General features: G+C 41.2%; 4 gene segments (V, D, J or C); all 4 read right to left on the reverse strand.

The window, feature by feature from the left end:
* Positions 1 to 4,295: 4,295 nt before the first annotated feature.
* Positions 4,296 to 4,947, reverse strand: LOC128054732 (T cell receptor alpha variable 22-like). The segment is given in 2 exon segments: positions 4,296 to 4,684; positions 4,896 to 4,947. Coding segments are annotated over 2 exon segments (441 nt in total).
* A 1,333-nt stretch (positions 4,948 to 6,280) lies between these two features.
* LOC128054733 (T cell receptor delta variable 1-like) lies at positions 6,281 to 10,203 on the reverse strand. The segment is given in 4 exon segments: positions 6,281 to 6,379; positions 9,151 to 9,234; positions 9,622 to 9,938; positions 10,155 to 10,203. Coding segments are annotated over 4 exon segments (549 nt in total).
* A 5,410-nt stretch (positions 10,204 to 15,613) lies between these two features.
* On the reverse strand, positions 15,614 to 16,213 carry LOC128054734 (T cell receptor alpha variable 22-like). The segment is given in 2 exon segments: positions 15,614 to 15,969; positions 16,162 to 16,213. Coding segments are annotated over 2 exon segments (408 nt in total).
* Positions 16,214 to 18,579: 2,366 nt separating this feature from the next.
* Positions 18,580 to 19,473, reverse strand: LOC128054736 (T cell receptor alpha variable 26-1-like). The segment is given in 2 exon segments: positions 18,580 to 18,992; positions 19,434 to 19,473. Coding segments are annotated over 2 exon segments (453 nt in total).
* Positions 19,474 to 23,858: the final 4,385 nt, after the last annotated feature.

Raw genomic sequence — 23,858 nt, forward strand, 5'->3', positions numbered from 1 at the left:
TCTAGTCAAGGCTATGGTTTTTCCAGTGGTCATGTATGGATGTGAGAGTTGGACTGTGAAGAAGGCTGAGCACCAAAGAATTGATGCTTTTGAACTGTGGTGTTGGAGAAGACTCTTGAGAGTCCCTTGGACTGCAAGGAGATCCAACCAGTCCATTCTGAAGGAGATCAGCCCTGGAATTTCTTTGGAAGGAATGATGCTAAAGCTGAAGCTCCAGTACATTGGCGACCTCATGAGAAGAGTTGACTCATTCGAAAAGACTCTGATGCTGGGAGTGGGTGGGGGCAGGAGGAGAAGGGGACGACAGAGGATGAGATGGCTGGATGGTATCATGGACTCAATGGACGTGAGTCTGAGTGAACTCCGGGGGATGGTGATGGACAGGGAGGCCTGGCGTGCTGCGATTCATGGGGTCGCAAAGAGTCGGACACAACTGAGCGACTGAACTGAACTGAACTGAACTGATTCCTATTCTATTTATGCTAATAATGTAAATAAAAGACTGTACCTTCCAGAATGACTTTTTGATTTGCTTTATGGATACTCTCCCCAACAAAACAGTTAAAAGAGATGAAAATTATTTTTAAGAAATTAAAACCTTTGAATATAATCTTTAGGTTATACAGCATATAAAAATGGTAATTAGAGACACATTTGTTCATAAAATCTACTAAATCTCCATGATAGCAGAAAGAATCTGTGGCAGTTGTACCATGACCCACTCCCCGTCCCCAGCTCAAGATGATGGAAGTTCTACTCAAGGTGGATACAATCAAGAACACAAGGCTCCTTCTCTCTCCAGCTCACAGTATAGGGTTATCATATCTCCTACAGAGGGGCTGGCTGCTGTCCTTTCTTACCTCCCCAGGTCTGTATTACAGAAACTGTGGTACAAACAAGAAAAGCTGACAGGTCTATGGCCACTTCTCACCTCACATATAGCACAGGGGTTCTACATCAGGCATGGTAGACTGAGAACACTGGGTCCTCTTGCCCTCATCCCAGCTCATAGAGTGATGATTTCATGCTGGCAAAGGCAAGCCAAGAAGACAAGAGGCTACTGCTCCCTTCCATCACGCTTCTCATAACACAGGGATGTCACTCTGAGACAAGCAGCCAACTGTCCCTTATTACAGGTCCAGAGCCGTGGCTCAGGTGTTATGCCCACGGAGAGAAGCAGCTGTAAAACCAGAGGTCTCCCTTTGAGAAGACTTTATTTGAAATCATCATTGGGAAGCCCAAGTTTAAGGGTGCTGTTGAAAACAATGGAGATGCTTATGGTAAACAATTAACAGAAGGCTGCAACTCAATGGGAGCAACAAGTTAATTCATAGACAACAACTTAAAATCTTAACAGAAAGTACAGGGAAAGGGGATAACTAGGAAAATCCTCTCTGGTCTGGAGATCTCAAACAAAAGTTTCAAAGGCTGGCTCTGCAAACAGGCTTGATTTGATTAGATGAGACCTGGGAACAATTTATGGCTTCATAGCATTGTTGAATGGAGAAGGCACTGGTAAACCACTCCAGTACTCTTGCCTGGAAAATCCCATGGACTGAGCAACCTGGTAGGCTGCAGCCCATGGGTTCACTAAGAGTCGGACATGACTGAACGGCTTCACTTTCACTTTTCACTTTCATGCATTGGAGAAGGAAATGGCAACCCACTCCAGTGTTCTTGCCTGGAGAATCCCAGGGACGGGGGAGCCTGGTGGGCTGCCGTCTATGGGGTCGCACAGAGTTGGACATGACTGAAGTGACTTAGCAGCAGCAACAGCAGCACTGTTGAAAAACATCAGCCAGCAATTAGTGGAGTCTATTGCCTAGGTGTAATACAAACAGAAGTAAATAGTCTAGCATAGAAATTAGAGAAGAAGACTATTAAAGAGCCTTGCTAAACCACTACTGCATCAGGATGTCTGAGAATGTACCCAAGACTATATCCTTTGAGGAACAACATCATGGACTGTAAACTGTGGGAAAAATTAACTTACCTGAAATAGTCAAGTCACTAGGCAAATAAGCAGATAACAGCAAGTGCCAGAGGGGTGGAAAATGGATAGCCAGAAGTGCTGTAATAAATGTGGTAGCCTGAAAAAGGGCTCCCAAAGTTATTCAAGTCCTAGTGCCTGGAACCCAAAAATATGACTGTAAAAACAGTACATTCCTGGACACACATAGCCTTCCAAGACAGAATGTGAAAAAAAAAAGAAAATTTGAACAGACCAATTACTAGTAATTAAATTGAACCAGTAATCAAAAATTTCCCGAGAAACAGAAATCCAGGATCATATGCTTCAAGAAGAAACTCAACTAAATATTTAAAGAAAAATTAGTATCCACCCTTTGCAAATTATTCCTAAAAATCAAAGATTAGGAAATGCTCTCACTCTCATTCTCTGAGGCCTACAATATCCTGATACCAAAATCAGACAAAGATTCTACAAACAAGAAAATTCAGGCCAATATTTCTGATGAATATAGATGCAAAAATTCTTTTTTTGTTTGTTTTTTCTTTTTTAATATAAATTTATTTTTTTAATTGGAGGTTAATTACTTTATAATATTGTATTGGTTTTGCCATACATCAACATGAATCCGCCATGGGTATACATGTGTTCCCCATCCTGAACCCCCCTCCCACCTCCCTCCCTGTACCATCCCTCTGGGTCATCCCAGTGCACTAGCCCCAAGCTAGATGCAAAAATTCTTAACAAAATAGTAGCAAACTGAATTCAACAAAACTTGAAAGAATCATGCATCATGATCAAGAGATTTATTTCAGATGTGCAACGATGGTTCACTATCCACAAATCAAGCAAGGTGATATACCATGTTAACAGAATAAAGGATAAAAATTACATGACTATGTCAATAGATGCAGAAAAAGATTTTGACAAGATTTAATATTCATGATAAAAACTGTCAACATATTTGGTATAAAGAGAGCATGCCTTGAAATAATAGACTATTTGTTACAAATCTACAGCTGACATCATACTAAATGGTAAAAAACTTAATCTTTTTCTCTAAGATCAGTACCAAGACAAGGATGCAACTCTCACCATTTCTATTTAACATAGTACTAGAAGTCCTAGTCTAAGTAATCAGATGGGAAAAAGAAATCATTGGCATCCAAGTTGAAAAGAAAGAGGTTAACTGTCTCTGATTACAGACAGCATGATACTCTATATAGAAAATTGTAAAGACACCACCAACAAAACATAGAAACAATCAATAAAGTTGATTACAAGAGAAAGTTACAGGACACAAGATTAATATACAGAAATCTGTTGCATTTCTATACATTAATAATAACTATCAGAAAGGGAATTTAAGAAAGCAATCCAATTTCTAGTTGAATCAAAAAGAATCAAAAGTACCTAGGAATAAGTTTAACCAATGAGGTGAAAGACCTGTTCTCTGAAAACTGTAAGACATTGTTGAAAAGAATTTAAGACAATGTAAATTGAAAAAGGAAGCTGAGAGGGCTACAGTAAACAAGAGTCCACGGCTTTTCATTGGCCGAGTCCTTGCCAGGAAATAAGAGGCATCTCTCATCTTCCCTTTGCTCTCCACTATGTCCACAGGTCATGAGAGTTCCCCCCATCTCCCAACTCTGTTTAACTGAGATATCTGTTTAATATTTTTTTATACCTTATAGGACAGAGACAGAAAGATATTTGATTCCCAAAGAGGAAGGTGAGGGAAGCAAGAAGATCTAGTGATTCAAGAAGGAGTCATGAACCAAATAATTTAGTTGGCCTTCAAAAGCTAAAAAAGGCAAGGAAACGGATTATCCCTTAGATCTCAAGAAGGAATCAACTCTTCCAAGACCTTGACTATAGACAGTTAAATGGGTTTAAGAGTTCTTGCACCCAGAATAAATTTCCTCTAAGTTACCAAGCTCATAGTGAACATTGAGTAAGCTTTGTTGTCCTTGTTCACTTTGCTGCACTTGTAGGGTGGGATGATGCAAGTGTCTGTTGGGGACACATTCTGGTGAGGCAGATCTGAATATTCCTGAGACATCTAACTAATCAGGATAACAACTTTATTGGAGTTATTTTTTTCTCTGAATTCTTCTCACTTTTTACCACCTTTGAGTTCAGCATACTGTGGTTGAATATTTATTTTATTTTTGTCCTCTTATCAGCTATTCTGCTAGCTCCAAGTTAGAAGTCTCTAGTGCAGAAGGAAATACAGATTGAGAAAGGAAGATAAAGACCAAGTTCATAATCTGTAGGGCGGAAAAGTGTCTGTGATTAAAACTGTACCAGTGTAGGTAAGAAATAATCAACACTGCAAATGCCCTGTGGTGGCCTCTCGGTGTGACTGTGGCTGAAGGAGGGGCTGAGGCCCGCGGAGGGTTTGTGTAGAGGCTGCAGGAGCCTGGGGAGCACTGTGCTGCGCAGCACAGAAGTAAGTGCCTGAGTCTGTGGTCTGCGAAGAGGAAATGTGCAGTGAGCTGCGGCGCTCTGTAGGGATTGTCGTGGCCTTTAATCTTCCATCCTGTTTTGTTCCTGAAGGAACGTTAAACAGGTGGATAAGGCGGCCGCTGGGGTTCTGAAGATACCACTGTACATTGGTCACGGAGGCAGAAAAATTGCACCTCAGCATGTGGCTGGCTCCCTCCTGGAGACTCAGGGCTGGGGGACTCTGCTCCACATCCAGCCCTCGCACACCTGACGAGAAACAGAAACGATCACAGGAGAGGGTCATTGTAATTCTGACAAAATCTTGAAAGTGACCCCCCCACACACACACACACACACACCTCCCATAGATGATGATAAGGATAGAAAGTCTGCAGGACTTGTCAGTTCCTCTCTCTCCCTCAACAATACAGCAGCTACTCAATCCTTCCGATGCCCCTCTGGGGCAGCGCCAACTCACAGCAAACCTGGGCAAACAAAAGCCCCAGCACAGTGCCTGCTAGCCTCTTCATGCTGCTTCCTCTTCTTACTGTAAGATACTTCACTAAACCCTGTCGGAGGGAGTGTCATAAGCTGTTGCGGAAATGTTCCTGCTCCTGCAGCCAGTCAGCGCACCCAACAAGTCCTGCTCAGGCCCTCACTTTGTGACAGGAAGCCCCGCCCTCCCACCTCAACCAGTTCAGAATGGGCTGGCGAGGGGTGGAAGAGAGTGGGAAATAGAAAGGTCATTATTTTAGGACCTGAGGGGCATTTTCTAAGAACATTGCAGTGAAGGCAGACTCTGATTTTGAATTTGTGGAGGATTTTAGGAAAGAGAAAACAAAAATTAATTATCTAGCCATAGTTTTAGTCTCAGATGGCATGGATGCAGAAGATTCTTGCATAATGAAATATTTTCTGAGGAGTTCTCAGGATCTTTTTTTTTTTTTTTTTTTTTTTGGCATCTCCTGTGTACAAACCTGTGATTCTGAAGGGTGCTCGCAAATCAGCACAGTATTCATAACAATCTTGGCTGGAACACTTTACAGTATTAAACAGTTTCATTTTTAAATTATATGTATATATATTTATTCTAGATTGAACCTACAAAAAGAGTTATATTATTTTTAATCTCTAGATGGGCACTGAAATTAGAATTTTAAATTTTTTAATTTTTATTAAAACATATAATTTTAAAATAAAAATAAATTTTAAATAAAATTTCAGGTTTAAATACATCATATTTTATTTATTTTGTTATTTTTTAAATTAGAGGATAACTGCTTACATTGTTGTGTTAATTTCTTCCATACAACAATGAGAATCAGTCATGGTTTTATATACAAATATATACCATCCCTCTTGAGCCTCCCTCCTCTTTTCCATCCCAACCCTCTAGTTCCTCACAGAGCACCAGTATGGGCTCCATCTGATATATTGCACCTTCCCACTAGTTATCTATTTTACACCAAATACATTTTAACTGTTGATTATTGTTATTTGTATTCTGCTTTTTTCCTCTAGCAGGTTTTTTTTTAAAGAATAATAAGTATTTTTTAAAGCATATGAAAATCATTTCTGCTTTTTCTCAGAGTCTATGATTAATAATGTTTCCCTGTATGTGGATTTAGAGGTAAACGGGATAGAAAATGAGGACTTGTATATTTTCACTGAAGTAAAACTGAAGTGATCTGCAGACTCTCAGGATCAGATGGACAGTTCAAGGCTGTTGCAAATGTTGACTAAAGGAACTGTGAGAGACAGTGTAGAAAAATAAAAGTAATAATAATTATTATTGGCCACACAGTGGTTATTAGAGAAATAGAATTAGAAGAGAGAAAAGAGGAGAGGGGCAACCAGAGTGGGTCACTTGGAACTTTGCCACAAAAATGTACTTAATCTAGAATGCCCGTTATAGGCGACCACTGGATAAACAAAGCCTTTTTCTTCTTCATATTCTATTGTCTGGACATACAAGAAGAGATAAGGAAGTTTACTAGAGGTAGGAATAGTTGCACTTTCACTTCAGGGGGCCCCTTTAGAGCCAGTGATGTGATTGTCAGGCAGGGCACTGACTGGCCTCCAGTTCTTCCTGCAACATTAGTGCTAAATCAATGAAACCAGGACAAATCTGCCTATACTAAGACAGTGTCTCTATTCAGATTTCAGCCAGAACTGGTTTGTTCTATAGAGGCAGGAGCATGGAATATAATGTTACTATTTCCCTGTGAAGAGCATTCCCAATAGGAGAAGGGTGGTGGAGAACAAGACTGTGCAGAAAGGAAGCTGAGAGCCATATTGTGGAAGATTTTCCCTAGGGAGCCTGAAGGAATGTGCCAGAGTGTGCTGAGTCCTATTACAGGGAAATCTAAGAATGAAAAGATCCCTATTTAAGTAAACTATAGTGACTGTCAGGAAGAAATGCTTCCTTGACAATGACTGCTCCTGGTGTTGAGCCTGTTCAAATGTATACGTCAGCGAGCTGAGAGATACAGAAGCTCATAGGAGTGAAATGGAACTTATGTTGGAGGTGACATTTCCGGTTTATGCAACATCACCCCCTGGAGGACAGCAATTGGAACAAATCCCATCTTGAGGCTTTTATGCCATATTTCCTCCCCTTTCTTACCAGGGTTGAATTTCTTCCCATTCTAATTTGATGAGTGTTTTCAGGGGTTCACATATTAAGTTGTTGTTGTTCAGTCACTAAGCTGTGTCCAACACTTTGAGGTGCCATGGACTGCAGCATGCCAGGCCTCCCTGTCCTTCACTATCTCCCAGAGTTTGTTCAAATTCATGTTCATTGAGTCAGTGAAGCCATCCCACTATCTCATCCTCTGTCACCATCTTCTCCTCCTGCCCTCAATCTATCCCAGCATCAGGATCTTTTCCAATAAGCTGGCTCTTCGCATCACATGGCCAAAGTATTGGAGCTTCAGCAGCAGTCTTCCCAAAGAACATATCAGGGTTGATATCCTTTAGGATTGATGGTTTTGATCTCCATGCTGTCCAAGGACTCTCAAGAGTCTTCTCCAGTACCACAACTCAAAAGCATCAATTTTTCATTGCTCAGACTTTATGGTCAAACTCTCACATCCATACATGACTACTGGGAAAATGATAGTTTTGACTATATGGATCTTTGTCAGCAAAGTGATATCTCTGCTTTTTAATAGACTGTTAGAAAAGACTCTTGAGAGTCCCTTGGACTGCAAGGAGATCCAACCAGTCCATTCTGAAGGAGATCAGCCCTGGAATTTCTTTGGAAGGAATGATGCTAAAGCTGAAGCTCCAGTACTTTGGCCACCTCGTGAGAAGAGTTGACTCATTGGAAAAGACTGTGATGCTGGGAGGGATTGGGGGCAGGAGGAGAAGGGGACAACAGAGGATGAGATGGCTGGATGGCATCACGGACTCAATGGACGTGAGTTTGAGTAAACTCCGGGAGATGGTGATGGACAGGGAGGCCTGGCGTGTTGTGATTCATGGGGTCGCAAAGAGTGGGACACGACTGAGCGACTGAACTGAACCGAACTGAACTATATCTTATTATATCTTAGTAGTGAAGATAAATGATTCAATGGGAGAATGTGGCTTAGCTAGAAAAGAAAATAACTTCACCCCCAAATGGATAAATGAACTTGCTATAATCTTTGCAAGATGAGGTTAGAATCTTTTGGGTTGAATGAGGAATTACAGCGTTATATTAGCAAGAACTGTGTTGTTCGAAAAGACTCTTGAGAGTCCCTTGGACTGCAAGGAGATCAAGCCAGTCAATCCTAAAGGAAATCAACCCTGAACAATCACTGGAAGGACTGATGCTAAAGCTGAAACTCCAGTAATTTGGCCACTTGATGAGAAGAGCCACTCATTGGGAAAGACCCTGGTGCTTGGAAAGATTGAACACAAAAGGAGAAGGGGGCAGCAGAGGATGAGATGGTTAGATAGCATTACCAAATCAAGGGACGTGAATGTGAGCAAACTCTGGAAGACGGTGGAGGATAGAGGAGCCTGGCATGCTGCAGTCCATGGGGTCACAAAAAGTCAGACACGACTTAGTGACTGAACAGCAACAACAACATTAGCAAGAAGCATAGTTTTACTTTCTTTATTCAAAAGTTGTTCAGAGAGTACAGATGGATGCCAGCTTAACACAGAGGGTGCTGTAGGAGCCTTGTACTATCTAAACTAACTGGAAGTATCTTTCCCAGAAAGTGCTCCCCGTATTGCTCTTGGTTAGGGCTGGCCACCGAAGAAATTTGTGTAACATTTGCAAGGTGACTGTGATGAAGCAGCCACAGGTTTCATGTTTGGGGGTTGGTGCAGGGCTCCAGGGACTGTGGTTGCTCACTCATGTTGCTGCTGATCTGATAGCTCAACTTATTGTTGACTCACAGCTCCTTCACTTCCCACCAAACCTCGTCCTCATCTTCTCTTTGTTTTGGGCCAAGTATTCAGATAGCATGGTGCCAAATGACACCCACTTCTCCTAAGGTCACCCACTTCTATGAGACTGAAGGAGGTGAGACAGAGACAAATTTTAGTGTGCCTTTGTAGTTTCCATTTACCTCGTGGCTCTAGTTTGTCCTTATGAGTCATAGTTTGTCCCTGCTTTGGTCTATATCCAACTTTCTTCTTCAAATATTATTCTAGCTAACAAACAATGAGTTCAGTCTCAACATCAGATACCAAGATAACAGTTTCGTATACACTCTTCCACCAGATCTAGCAATTACCTGAGTTCTAATCTTTATAACTAATTTCTTATTCCACACCACTGCTGGTTCTGCTTCTTTGATTGCACCTTCAGCGACACAAGACTAAGAACAAAGGACTAAGGAAATTATTTTCATGCCAGTTCCAAATAACTATACCCAGATTTGTGATGTGAGTGTATTTTAGTGAAACTGTCACTTTTAATTATTTATGGAGCAAGTTTAGACAACTTTATACATGCTCAGTATGATTGATTTAAAGTCAAAAATTCAAGAGGAGAATGTTAACAGTAGAAAATTACTCTGGACATCAAATAACAAGGAAGAAGCTTTTATTTAGAATTAAATTCTATGATCCAGACCACAGATGAAGCAACCACATGGTTACCATTTCTTGCTGGGATCTGCAGGTGTGCATTTCAGCTGGAGTCCTGCAGCAGGGAGGCTCTCTCTTATTAAGCTCTGGGGTTTTTGTTCAGCTTTTCCCATTACTTCAACCACTGTGAGTTCACAGAGAGCACAGAAGTACTTCGCAGTATCTTCCAGCTGTAAGGCTGAAATGGTGAGGCTGATGGACTTATCTGCTTTCTGGAAGTTTACAGAGTAGCGGCCGTCCCTTGCATTCCCATCTTCTGAATACTGACGAATGAGGTAAGTCATCTGTCCCCTGGGAAGCTGCTTGTACCAAAAAATGGAGTAGTAGTCCATGTACCAACTTACTTCATACTGACAGTTCAGAGTGACTGACTGCTCCACTTGACGGGTTAAGTCTGGCTGGTCTTGAGTAACTTTCTGGGCCACACCAGATCCTGTGGAAAAAATCAGAAAAGAGAGATGAAGCAGTGAATAAAATAGTGTAGGAATTAGACTCATTTAGGTCTCAAAAATAAAAGCTAAACTGAAATCCTAAGATGCTTGCTTTTCCCCAGTCCTCCTTTCCTCCCCAAGTCCCGGTGAATCACCACATGTCTGTGTGCAGTCCTTTCACCCTGAACACGTGCACCCATGTTTGAGAGCATCCCTACCAGAGAAGATGCAGGCCAGGAGCACCCAGAGCAGACTGGAGAGTGGCATGAGGCATGGATTCCCCTGCACAAATCTGTTTAATTCTGCCTCAAGCTGAGAGTTCAGTGTCTCTAAGTGCCTAAGAGCACATGTATATAGTACCTGGGTTCCTTGTGACTCTCCCCCAAGACAGGAAGTGGGGTTTGTCATGTAGATCAACCACATGGTCTGTGCACAGATGGAAAAAGTCTAGTTCAGTTCAGTCGCTTAGTCCTTTCCGACTCTTTGCGACCCCATGGACTGCAGCATGCCAGGCTTCCCTGTTCATCACCAGCTTGAAGAGTTTACTCAAAGTCATGTCCATTGAGTCAGTGATGCCATCCAACCGTCTCATCCTCTGTCATCCTGTTCTCTTCCTGCCTTCAATCTTCCCCAGCATCAGGGTTTTTTCAGATGAGTCAGTTTTTCGCATCAGGTGGTCAAAGTATTCAAGTTTCAGCTTCAGTATCAGGCCTTTCAATGAATATTCAGGACTGATTTCCTTTAGGAGGGACTAGTTTGATCTCCTTGCAGCCCAAGAGGCTCTCAAGAGTTTTCTCCAATGCTACAGTTCAAAAGCATCAGTCCTTTGGTACAGCTTTCTTTATGGTCCAACTCTCACATCCATACATGACTACTGGAAAAACCATAGCTTTAAGTATGACTACTGTCTGGCTCACCACAAATCTTTGCTTTGTCTACCTATTTTTCCCTGGTCATTAGGTTTGGCAGATCCTGAAAAGGGGCATGAAGAAAGCAATTAATATTAAAGGTTTGAACTGAGGGAAACTGAAGATTAAACAAGTTGACATACACCTGTAATTATTTCATAAAATGAATTTTCCATTGTGTTAAAGATATAATTTTGTATAGCCTATGAAACATTCTTGTAATCTACTGATTAGTCATTCATTAGCCTTTACTTACTTGTCTCCATCCAGAATCTAGTGACTGTTTTAAAACATTCACAGATCTTAGGCCTTCTGGGTGAAAAGCAATCTTATCCAATAATTAATGTATCTCTCTATTTTTTTTTTACTGAGTTCCAGGGCTCTACTCAGATTTTTCAATAAATAAAATTACTTCAACATAAAATGATTTTTTAAAAAATCAGACTATCTGAATTTCAGAGCCTATTCAGTGGTTTGTGTTTAAATGAAATTATTACAGGAATAAAATATTCTTTTGAAATCTGATATTGATTCTTATGTATTAGATTTTGAGGGGAATCAGGGTGTTCAATCCTGTTACCTCTAAATGTAGAATTGTACTTATTAGATCATGTGTCCTAGAATTATCATGTCATATTTTCTGTCTCATTGGTCCAGAGTATCCAGTCTCACTTGTTAGTCACTCATTATTATTTCTCTTTGTAAAATAAGGTTAACGTAGACATGCTGGAGTTTTCTCTGATGTAATGCTATAATGCACTCCTATGAAACTTAATATCTACATTGCAAACACTTAGTACCTGTCAACCCCACAGAAGTTGGTGACTGAAGTTTTGTACACTGTTTCATGTTCATGTGGAATGTAGCTGTCAACCTTCCATTTGGTTTCATTGCTGTAATAGATGAATTAATATAAAAGAACCAAAAGCAAATAGACAAGTAGGAAAGAAAATACAGACAAGTTCTGAAACAGTGCCAGTTCACGTAATTTAAGATCAAAGTAATTCATGAATGAGTGAAGCAGAAAGGAAAGGTTGTATTTATCTGAGGTAAATACCTTCTGTCCCATTTCAGTTCTGAGTGCTGATAGGCAATGAATGCCTGGGCTTGAAATTATTTGTAACTAAGCAGAGGAGATCAGCCCTGGGATTTCTTTGGAAGGAATGATGCTAAAGCTGAAACTCCAGTACTTTGGCCACCTCATGCAAAGTGTTGACTCATCGGAAAAGACTGATGCTGGGAGGGATTGGGGGCAGGAGGAGAAGGGGACGACCTAGGATGAGATGGCTGGATGACATCACAGACCCAATGGACGTGAGTTTGAGTGAACTCCCGGAGTTGGTGATGGACAGGGAGGCCTGGCATGCTGCGATTCATGGGGTTGCAAAGAGTTGGACACGACTGAGCGACTGAACTCAACAGAAGCAGAGGAGATCATGAATGACCACAGCAGCCTGTGCAGCAGCATGATATTATAAAATATAGATATATATTGATATAATCATTACATATATTATAGGAAACTGATACTGATAAAAATTTTTATCAAAATACAGACCATAATATTACACATCAGTTTTTATATGTGCTCTTTGGTTTTGATATGAAGCTCTATGAAGTTTTATCATATATATAGGTTCTTATACCACCATTAAAATCATGACACAGAATTGTTCCATTTCTCTAAAGAAACCCTCTTTACATACCCTCCTTATCCCTGCCATTCTTTATAACCCCAGTAACTACTGATCCCCTTTTCATCTCTGTATTTTGTCCTTTTGAGAATGTTGTATAAGTAGAATCATATTAGGTATATAATCATAATAATCCAATAAGTGTGATCATACACCATGTTCCCTCTGAGATTGACTTTTTTTTCATCCAGCATGGCATCCTGAGATCCATCTAGGCTATATTTGTTTAGTGGTTAAGTCCTGTCTGACTCATTTATGACCCCATATACTGTAGCCCACCAGGCTCCTTTGTCCATGGAATTTCCCAGGCAAAAATACTGGTCTGAGTTGCCATTTCCTTCTCCAGGGAATCTTCCCAACCCAGGGATAAAACCCAGTTCTTCTGCATTTCAGGCAGATTATTTACCACTGATCCACCTAGGAAGGTCCATCTAGGCTACTAAATGTATCAGTAGTCTGTTTCTTTTAATAGCTATAAAACTGTCACCAACTTATGATATTGATTTTGGTTTTTTGACTTTCCAGTGCTAAGAAAGCAATACACATTCAGTAGAAACCATACTTGGAATTTTTTAATTTGATCTTTTCCCATCCTAGCAACTGCTACTGCTGCTAAGTCGCTTCAGTCGTGTCCGACTCTGTGTGACCCCATAGATGGCAGCACACCAGGCTCCGCCATCCCTGGGATTCTCCAGGCAAGAACACTGGAGTGGGTTGCCATTTCCTTCTCCAATGCATTAAAGTGAAAAGTGAAAGTGAAGTCGCTCAGTTGTGTCCGACCCTCAGCGACCCTATGGACTGCAGCCTTCCAGGCTCCTCCACCCATAGGATTTTCCAGGCAAGAGTACTGGAGTGGAGTGCCATTGCCTTCTCCAATCCTAGCAACATGTGGCATAATATTCCCTGGTGATTCTGGGCAGCAGCAGTGAGTTGAGCTCCTGGCCAGCCCTGAAATCATGAGGGTAAACAACCGACACACTTACATTCATTCTGTACTCATACAACCATTCTGGTTTTCACTTTCAGTGTGTGTGTGCTAAGTCGCTGCTGTCGTGTCCGACTCTTTATGACACTCTGGACTGTAGCCCACCGGGCTCCTCTGTCCCTGGAATTCTCTAGGCAAGAATACTGGAGTGGGCTGCCGTGTCCTCCTCCAGGGACTCTTCCCCATCCAGGGACTGAACCTGTGTCTTATATGTCTCCCTCACTGGCAGGCAGGTTCTTTACCACTAGCATCACCTGGGAAGCCCCACTTGCAGGACAGTACTCAATAAATTACATGAGATTTTCAACACTTTTGAATAAAATATACTTAGTGTTAGATGATTTCTCCCATCTGTAGGCTAATGTAAATGTTGAGCACCTTTAAGGGAGGCTGGATTAGGTATATTAAATGCATTTGCCATCTATGATACTCTCAACTGAAAATGGTTTATTGAGACACAGCTCTATTGAAAGTTGAGAAAAATCTGTAAATAAGATGTCATTGTACAGATGTATTACACTTGCATTTACCCAGTGAAAGATACCTGGCTGATTTCCAGTTTTGGGTGACCACAGATATAGTTGCCAAGAATATTCAGGTACAGATTTTTGTGTGAATGTACATTTTTCAAGCATAAATACCCAGGAGTGTGCTTTGCTGAGTTGTAAGGTAAGTAAGTATTTAAGCTTATGCAAACTTGGACTTGGACTGTTTTCCAGAATGACTGGACCATTTATCCACCAGCAATGTATGAGTGATCCAATTTCTCTGCATCTTTGCCAGAATTTGGTATTGTCAGTATTTTTAATTTTAGCCTTAAGGATAGATGTAAAGTGGTATTTCTTTGTGGCTTAATTTGCACTTCCCTAACTACTAATAACACTGACCATGTCTCTATATGCTTATTTCCTCACTACATAGCTCTTTAGTAAAGTGTCTGAATCTTTTGCCTAGGTTTCAGCCGGATTGTTTGTTTCTTCCTGCTGAGTTTAGAACAGTTCACTGTATTCTAAATAGTTTTTTGATGAAAATGTATTTTGCAAATATTTCCTGCCATTCTGTGGTTTATCTTTTTCCTTCTCTTAATAGTGTCTTTCACAGAGCAAACATTTCTAATTTTGATGAAATCTAAGTTATTTATGTTGTAGGGATTGTGTTTTTGGTGTCATGCCAAAAATCTTTTTGTCTAACCCTAGATCATGAAGATATTCTCATATTTTTCCTAAAAGATTTAATATTACATGTTATAGTTGGATGTATAGTTCATTTTGAGACTGTACACAATTTTTTGTACAAGATATGATATTAAGTTCAATTTTCAATTATTTCCCAAGAATATGCAATCATCCCAACCTCATTTGCTCATAAGACTATGTTGTTACCTCTATTGAACTGTCTTTGCATTTGTCAAAAAATAAGTTTTCCTGTGCGGATCTACTTCTGCACATGTACTCAGGGACATAAACTTGTGGATGATATTCTTTCATTGCATTAATAACATTATAGAGCTTGTAGAATGGTTCTCTTTTTTATTAATTATATTTATATTAATAATTTGTCTTTTTTCTTTTTTCCTTGATAATTATACAGGAATATATCAATTTTATAAATCATTAAACAAAATTAAATTTGTATTTCATGGTTATTGCTATAGTTTTATTTATATTTCACCAATTAAACATTTCATTATTACATCTTTCATTTTAATTTGCTCTTCTATCATTTCTTGCTGAGTCTTCATAACAGTTTTCAACATCTTTTTTTAGTAATATAAGTACTTAAAAAGATAAATTTCCTTCCATGTATTATTTGAGCTCCATCTCATGCATATTTATATAATGTGCTCTCACAATATTTACTTTCAAAATATTTTCTACTAACCATTGTAATTGTTTCTTTAACCTAGAGTTATTTTAAAGTTAGTGCATGTAACCCAAATATTTTGGAGTTTCTAGAGACATCTCTTTGCACTTGATTTTCTATATCATTTCCATCTTGGTCAAAGAATAAATTCTGTATATTTCAGTTTTATTAAATATATTAAGATTGTTATGCACACGCTGATGCATGTGTGTTCATATGTATGTGTTTCATCTACACAGCAGGGTGTGGCTGGAGCCTTGGCTGCAGGTTTGAGTACAGGCTGCAGGTGCCTGGGGAGCACTGTGCTGCACAGCACAGAAGTAAGTGCCCGAGTCTGTGGTCTGTGAAGAGGAAATGTGCAGTGAGCTGCGGCGTTCTGCAGGGACTGTCGTGGCATTTAATCTTCCATCTCGCTTTGTCCCTGAAGTAATGTAAAACAGCTGTATGAGGTGGCCCCCAGAGTTCTGAAGATACCAATTCACACTCTGTGGGGAAGTGGAAAAATTACACTGAAGCGTGTAGCTGGCTCCCTCCTGGAGACTCAGGGCTGGGGGACTCTGCTCCACATCCATCCCTCGCACACCTGATGAGGAAAGAGAAACAGTCACTGATGAGGGTCACTGTAACACCTACTAAACCCTGAAAGTGCCCTCCCCATCCCCATAGATGATGAGAAGGATAAAAAGTCTGCACGACTTGTCAGCTCCTCTCCCTCCCTCAACAATAGAGCAGCGTCTCATTCCTTCAGATCCCCTGTGCGGCAGCCCCAACTCACAGCAAACCTGGGCAAACAAAAGCCCCAGCACAGCGCCTGCTAGCCTCTTCATGATGCTTCCTCTTCTTGGGACATTTTCACTGTAAGACACTTAACAAAACCCTGAGGGAGTGAGTGTCGTAAGTCGTTCCTGCTCCCGCAGCCAATCAGCTCACCCAGCAAATCCTGCTCAGGTGACACTGACAGGACGCCCCCCTTCCTGCCCCCCCCCCCCCCGCCCCCCGCAACCAACTCAGAATGTGCTGGCCAGGGGTAGAGTGGGAAATAGAAAATCGTTATTTTATGACTTAAGGGATACTTTCTGAGAACATTTAGGAGAAGGCAGACTCTGATTTGGAATTGGGGGGAATTTTAGGGAAAAGAAAGCAAGAATTAACTGCATAGGCCCGTCTTCCTCTCACATGGGATGGATGCGGTAGATTCTTCCATAATGAAATGCTTTTTCCCAGAAGTGCTGAGGATGCAGCTTTTGCTTCTCTTATGCTCTCTCTTGTGGTTGTGAAGGGTGCTCATGAATGAGCACAGTATCAGAAGTTTCTCCTATTGGCTGGAATACTTTGCTGTATTAAATGATATTTTTAAATTTATTTTGTAATTGGAGGATAATTGCTTTGCAATGTTGTGTTGGCTTCTGCCCTACAATGATGTGAATCAGCCAGAAGTATACATACGTCCCCTCCCTTTGAAACTTCCCCCCAACCCTCTAGGTTGTCACAGAGCAGCGTTTTGAGCTCCCTGCATCCTGCAGCAACTTCCCACTAGCTATCTCTTTTGCATATGGTAATATATGTTCCAATGCTATTCTCAGTTCATCCCACCCTCTCCTTCCCCTACTGTGGCCAAAGTCTGTTCTCCATGTCTGCATCTCTATTTTTGTCCTGCGAATAGGGTCCATCAGCAGACGAACGGATAGAGAAGTTGTAGTACGTATATACAATGGAACATTACTCAGCCATAAAAAAAACACATTTGAGACAGTTCTAGTGAGGTGGATGAAACTAGAGCTTGTTAAACAAAGTGAAGTAAGTCATAAAGAGAAAAACAAATATCGCATATTAATGCATTTATATGGATTCTGTAAAAATGGTACTGATTACTTTAAAAGTTATACATATTTATTTTAGACTAGGGCTGCATAAAGAGCAATATTAGTTATCTTAACCACTAGCTGGACATTGAAAATTGAATTGTAATAGTTTTATTTTTATTAAAACATCTATAATTTTAATTTTTAAATAAATTATTTTAAATAAAATTCCTATTGTAAATACATTTTTTAAACTGTTGCTTACTAGTTTTTTATTCTACTTGTTAATTTTAGTAAGTGATTTTAGAGAAAAATAAATATTTTTGAAACCATATGAAGATAATTTTAGTTTGTGCCCTCATCTCAAACTCCATAAATAATATCGATTCTCTGTCAGTAGATTTGGGGGTAAAACGGATGGAAGATGAGGACCTGTATATTTTCACTGCAGTGAAAGTGAAGTGATCTGCAGGCACTAACATTCAGATGGACAGTTCAAGGATGCTTCAGTAGTAGCAACACGTAAGCCTAATTGCTCCAAGGCATGTGGGATCTTAGTTCTCCAGCCAGGGATTGAATCTGTGTCCCCTGCATTGGCAGGCAGATTCTTTACCACTGAGCCACCAGGGTAAGCCCCACATGCTGCTTGCATGCCTACATTGTAAGTCTCTTCAGTCATGTCCAACTCTTTGCAACTCTAGGGTCTGTAGTCTGCCAGGCTCTTGTGTCCATGGGATTCCCCAGGCAAGAACACTGGAGTGGGTTGCTGTGCCCTCCTCCAGGGGAACTTCCAAACCCTGGGATCAAACCCTTGTCTCTCTCCTGCAGCTTCTACAACAGGCATATTGTTTACTGCTGAGCCAAAGGGCTGCTTAGAGAATATCAAAAATGATGAAAACTCTTTATAGAAGCAGAGTTTCCAGACTTGCCTAGAAAGTGAAAAATTATTAATCACTTAATTTTTGTTTCTTTCAAAAAACTTCTTCATGGGAAATATGAATGTCCTAGACTAGCAACAATAACATTTTGGATTTTTCTCAGAGAAAGAGTAGTTTGTTTCTGGTAAGCGGAACAACTGTAACACATCCGAGTCCAGACTTGGCCCTGGATCCGAATGAAAGAAGCCTTTGGTACAAGGAGAATTATTTGTATGTTTCCCACTTCTTATGTTGGGACTAGCACACTGAAACCAACATTTTATTGACATGAGGAGGAGCCACAACAAATTATTAACACCTCTTTACTTTATTGCTATGCTAAAATTATGATTCTGACATTCCTCAAAATTCTTCTCACCTACATCAGTAATTAGGTGCTTCTTCCTTGTCCTCTTTCTCTTCTTTTCTTTAGCCATCTTCCTCCCTTCTCCTTCCCTTCATTTTCCTCATCTCTTACTGCTCTCTGACTCTCCTTCTAGATGACTCTAGATTTGCTCTCGTGACTGCTCTCCCTGCTGTGTTCCCCCTTCTTCCCACCAGAGATGCTGCACAGGTGCAGCCCCGTCTGTCCCAGTGTGCCTCTCTCAGGATGCAGTAGTACACAGCGGCATCTCTCAAGGTGACCTGGGGCAGGACCAGGGTGCTGGACTTTCTGTCTGGAGCTATGGTCAGAGAGGCCATGCTGCTGTTCACTGTGCCTCGTAAGCCATGAATGACATACTGTGGACTCTGATTGGGATTTTGCTGATACCAATGTACATATTCATTTCCACCAATGGTAGAGTGGTTACAAGGCAGGTTTACATTTTCTCCTTCAGCACAATCCATGGAGTTGGGCTGTGTGGTCTTAGCATCAATCACAGTCCCTAGAAGGGTCAAGAAAATAAAATTAGCCCCTGACCACAAATCAGTGTAATTCTGTGGATTAAGCATACAACATTCCCATAACTGTCTGGACCTACCCCCTATTCCAGTGTTTTTATCTATGTCCTGCAAAATATCACTGGTGTTTATATAGAGACTAAAGACACATGGCAAGAATCTGAGACTCTCTAGCCTTTATCTCATGGGTCCTTTGCTCAGTAAACCCAGGGATTTCTTACAAACTGGTTACTGCTAAGTGCTCTTCTGGGATCGTGGCTACGATTTAACCTGTCATGTAGGAGTTTGTGCTCCCTAGCAAATGCACAGATCAGTTCTCAATTCCATCGTTATAATGCTAGATAGAGCTCAGGGAGAGTGGAGAGCAAATAACACTTCATGGCCCTTTGACCTCAAGTCATCCCTTGCAGACACAGAACACTTACCCAAGGTCAGAAACACGGTCACTACAGTCACCAGCCTCATACTTCAAGGACAAACCAGGGTCATGGGCTCAGAGCTCAGACTTGTGTCTGCTCCTAGGTTTGTTTCCACAGAACAGAAAGAACTGCTGCTGGTGGAGACTTGGAACCAGAGCAGGCATCAGTGTGTTGTTGCCAGGATCTGCCAGCCAATGATCAAGCAGCTCCTTGTCTAGGTCTTCCTCCCCTGTTTTAGTCGTGTCCTCCAAAGAAGGAGAGTCATCCCCAACCCACACGGTGTCTGCTGCCACCCTCTGTGACGTTTAAAGTCTGGCCCTGTGAAAAGAACACCAATCACAATGATATGTCTATCCAGAGCCATCGTTTTATCATTTGGTTCCTTGAAGAAATTGGCTGGTGTTCTATGAAGCTTATGGAAAACATTAATTAATACCAGAAAACTGTACTAAGCTCTGTATTATAAGGAGATGAAAATTTCCATCCACATTCCAGAAAATGTATGTGAAACTCCAGAGCAGGCAGTGATGTTCTCTGGAGGATAGAAAATATTAATAACGTTGAGACTAAAGCTACACAACCTGGAGTTCTGGGCTCCTGTAAATGTCCTTAGAATCATGTGTCTACCACCATCTAGGTAAACATTTCTCAATGCATCTGTTCTTGATATAGTAACTGATGACTCAGATGGTGTTCACCTCATTCTTCTTGAAGAGTGATCTTTAATCCTCATGTTCTCTATGCCGTTGCTTGTAGGTGCTGTGCACCAAGGATGCTGAAGCAGAGAGAAAAGACAGGAAGGAATGCAAACAAAGTCGGGGTGGTGTGTAGGGTGGATGTAAGTGGTAGAAAAAGTCAGGGGAAGGGATAAAAGCATAAGTAATAGGGAAGGGAAAAGATAATCAGAGGAGGGAAACAGAGAAAGTAGTGTTCAGGAAGGTACATGGAAAGGGCTTAGGTTGTTGGGTTAAGATGCCCAGAGTCCTTGACCACAGACACTCAGCCAGGGATTATAAAGTACAAGTTGTCAAAAGAGAAGAACATCTTCCCAATGTTGGGATGTTGGGACCACGGTAAACTCTCTGCCAGGGAAGATCACTCATTCCAACTCCACTGACCACAGAGGGTGGTTCCATCTGAATCCTTCCTTCATCACCTTTCTACTCTCATCAACTCAAAAACAGCTGCAGTTCTCCATTCTAGTCTCTGCAAATGGCAAGATAGGTGCTCTATAAACCCAACAACCATCTCCTCCCTCAAAACTGTATTATGTGTAATATATCGTGTGTCACGTGTTATGTAAAGGAACAGTATGGGTGGTGGAAAAGTTATGCTCAAATATGGGTAGCAGATATTTTTTGTATCTAATATAGGCAATATACTAAAACACAAAGGTGTGTTGGAATAAATACTTTTTCAAATAAAAGCATGCAAAGCCGTAGCTTTTAAATGTAGAGATAGCCTGCTCAGAAATGTCTAAATTGATGGTGGGAAACATCAGAACCTAATATCATGAAACGCACTGAATTAAAGATGCAGCCTTTAGAGGGAATGGCTTCTGTTGGGACTTGGATGGAATCTACCAGAACATTTTGATCTTACTCTACCTTACTTTTTCTTTCTTTTTTTTTTTTCTGGAACTCTTTCAGAAATAAAAGTGATTTTGTAGTTCAGCGTAAAGGTATTCTAACCACAGGGTAACTTGTTCTTCTTAACATGAAAACGAATATTTAAACATTCAAAGAAGAGAGAGAGAGAATGGAAGTATGTCATTTTTCCTTTTTCTTTGCCACATCAATGGAAAACACGTTTCCCTTTCCTTCTCCCAGAAAAGACAGCTGTTTTCAGTTGAAGCAGCCCCCTCCAGTGACTGAGTCAATGAACTGCGGAAGTAAACCCAGGCCAAAAGTCCAGGGGTATGGCTCAGTGGTCAGAGAAGGCAATGGCACCCCACTCCAGTGTTCTTGCCTGGAGAATCCCAGGGACAGAGGAGCCTGGTGGGCTGCCGTCTATGGGGTCGCACAGAGTTGGACACAACTGAAGCGACTTAGCAGCAGCAGCAGCAGCAGCAGCAGCATGGCTCAGTGGTAGAGTCTGCCTGCCAATGGAGAAGATGCAGGAGATGCAGGTTTAGCCTCTGAGTCGGGAAGATCCCCTGGAGGAGGAAATGGCAATGCACTCCAGTATTCTTGCCTGAGCAATGCCATGGACAGAGCAGCCTGGCAGTCTACAGCGGTTCATGGGGTCTCAGAAAGTTAACACAACTGAGCACTAGAGCACTATAGTATCATCTTTTATTGTCTTCTCCGATACAGTCACTAAACACAAATATAAATTTCATTTCTGGATACTAATGAAATCATTATAAAGTGAAATTTAAATTTCATTTATTAAATACATGGGAATTAATTTAACACAAGGTATACCGTCTGGCACCCCACTCCACTACTCTTGCCTGGAAAATACCGTGGACGGAGGAGCCTGGTGGGCTACAGTCCATGGGGTCGCTGAGGGTCAGACACGACTGAGCAACTTCACTTTCACTTTTCACTTTCATGCATTGGAGAAGGAAATGGCAACCCACTCCAGTGTTCTTGCCTGGAGAATCCCAGGGACGGCGGAGCCTGGTGGGCTGCCATCTATGGGGTCGCACAGAGTCGGACACGACTGAAGCGACTTAGCAGCAGCAGCATACAGTCCTCTACCAAAAAAAAAGAAAAGAAAAAAGACAGTATCTACATAAAAGGGAATAACATAAGACTCCATATGTCAAGATGTAAATTGTCCCAAATGAATCCATAAATTCAACACAAGCTCATTCTAACTACTAGCAATGTTTTTTGGTAGACGTTGAGAAGCTAATTCTATAAGTTTGGTGGAAATTCAAAGACCTAAAATAAACCTTGCAAAAGAAGAAAGTTTGAATTGCATTTCCAGATATCAAAATGTATATGAAGCCCCAGTAATTAGGACAGAATGTTCTGTTGGAAAGAGAATAAAATAAAGATGAGTAAGCAGGATCAAATCAAAAAATAGGTCCATATGTATATATCACCAATTGATTTTCTCCAAAGGGGTCTATGCAGTTCCATGGGGAAAAAGATGGTCTTTCTGGGATAGCAGGTAGTCATGTCTGATGCTATGAACTGTAGCTCGTCAGCCTCCTCTGTCCATGTGATTTTCCAGGCAAGAATACTGGAGTGGGTTTCCATCCCCTTCTCCAAGGGATCTTCCTGACCCAGGGATTGAACCCAGGGCTCCCACACTGCAGGCGGACTCTTTACCGTCTCAGCCACCTGGGAAGCCCCCACTTGTGCTGCTACCAGACAAACACTGGCATGTGCTCTTAGTGATATCTTATTGTGGTTTTAATTGCATTTCTGGCAACTGACCATTTGCATCTTTTGAAAGTACTTTGACTCCTTCCTCATAACATAAAAAAATTAACTCTAGGTGGATACAAGATCTAAATGTGATCAATGAAACTATAAAACTTCTTAAAAATACAAGAGAATTTCTTTATAAGTTTGACAGCTTAGATTCCCTCAAAAGCACACATACAAACCCAATCAGAAAAGGAAAAATATTAAATTTCACTCTTTCCAAATTAAATATATCTGTTCCCCAAACACACCACCTAGAGAATGAAAACACAAGTTATAGACTGGGTTAAAATATCTGTGTTATGTATATCTGAAAAGGGCTTCCCAGGTGGCTCAGTGGGTAAAGAATCTGCCTGAAATGGAGGAGATGCAGGAGACATGGGTTCAACCCCTGTCTTGGGAAGATACCCTGGAGAAGGGCATGGCAACCCACTCCAGTATTCTTGCCTGGAGAATCCCCCTGGACACAGAAGCCTGGCAGGCTATAGTCCATAGCGTGGCAAAGAGTAGGATACGACTGAAATGGACTGAGCGCATATGCATGCATGTATCTGATAAACAACTTGAATACAGAATAACAAACATGCCTATACATTTTAAAATGTTAAAAAAATAATCTACAACCTCAAAATACATAAGCAAAGTGATATTTCTCAAAGAAATCACCCAAATGGCGATTAAGCTTAGGAAAATGTGTTCAACACCATTCAGTTCAGTTCAGTTCAGTTGCTCAGTCGTGTTTGACTCTTTGCGACCCCATGAATCGCAGCACGCCAGGCCTCCCTGTCCATCACCAACTCCCAGAGTTCACTCAAACTCATGTCCATCGAGTCGGTGATGCCATCCAGCCATCTCATCCTCTGTCGTCCCCTTCTCCTCCTGCCCTCAATCCCTCCCAGCATCACGGTCTTTTCCAATGAGTCAACTCTTTGCATGAGGTGGCCAAAATATTGGAGTTTCAGCTTTAGCATGAGTCCTTCCAAGGACACCCAGGACTGATCTCCTTTAGGATGGACTGGTTGGACCTCCTTGCAGTCCAAGGGACTCT

The sequence above is a fragment of the Budorcas taxicolor genome, chromosome 10, assembly GCF_023091745.1.
Source record: "Budorcas taxicolor isolate Tak-1 chromosome 10, Takin1.1, whole genome shotgun sequence".
In the NCBI taxonomy this organism is placed as follows: Eukaryota; Metazoa; Chordata; class Mammalia; order Artiodactyla; family Bovidae; genus Budorcas; species Budorcas taxicolor.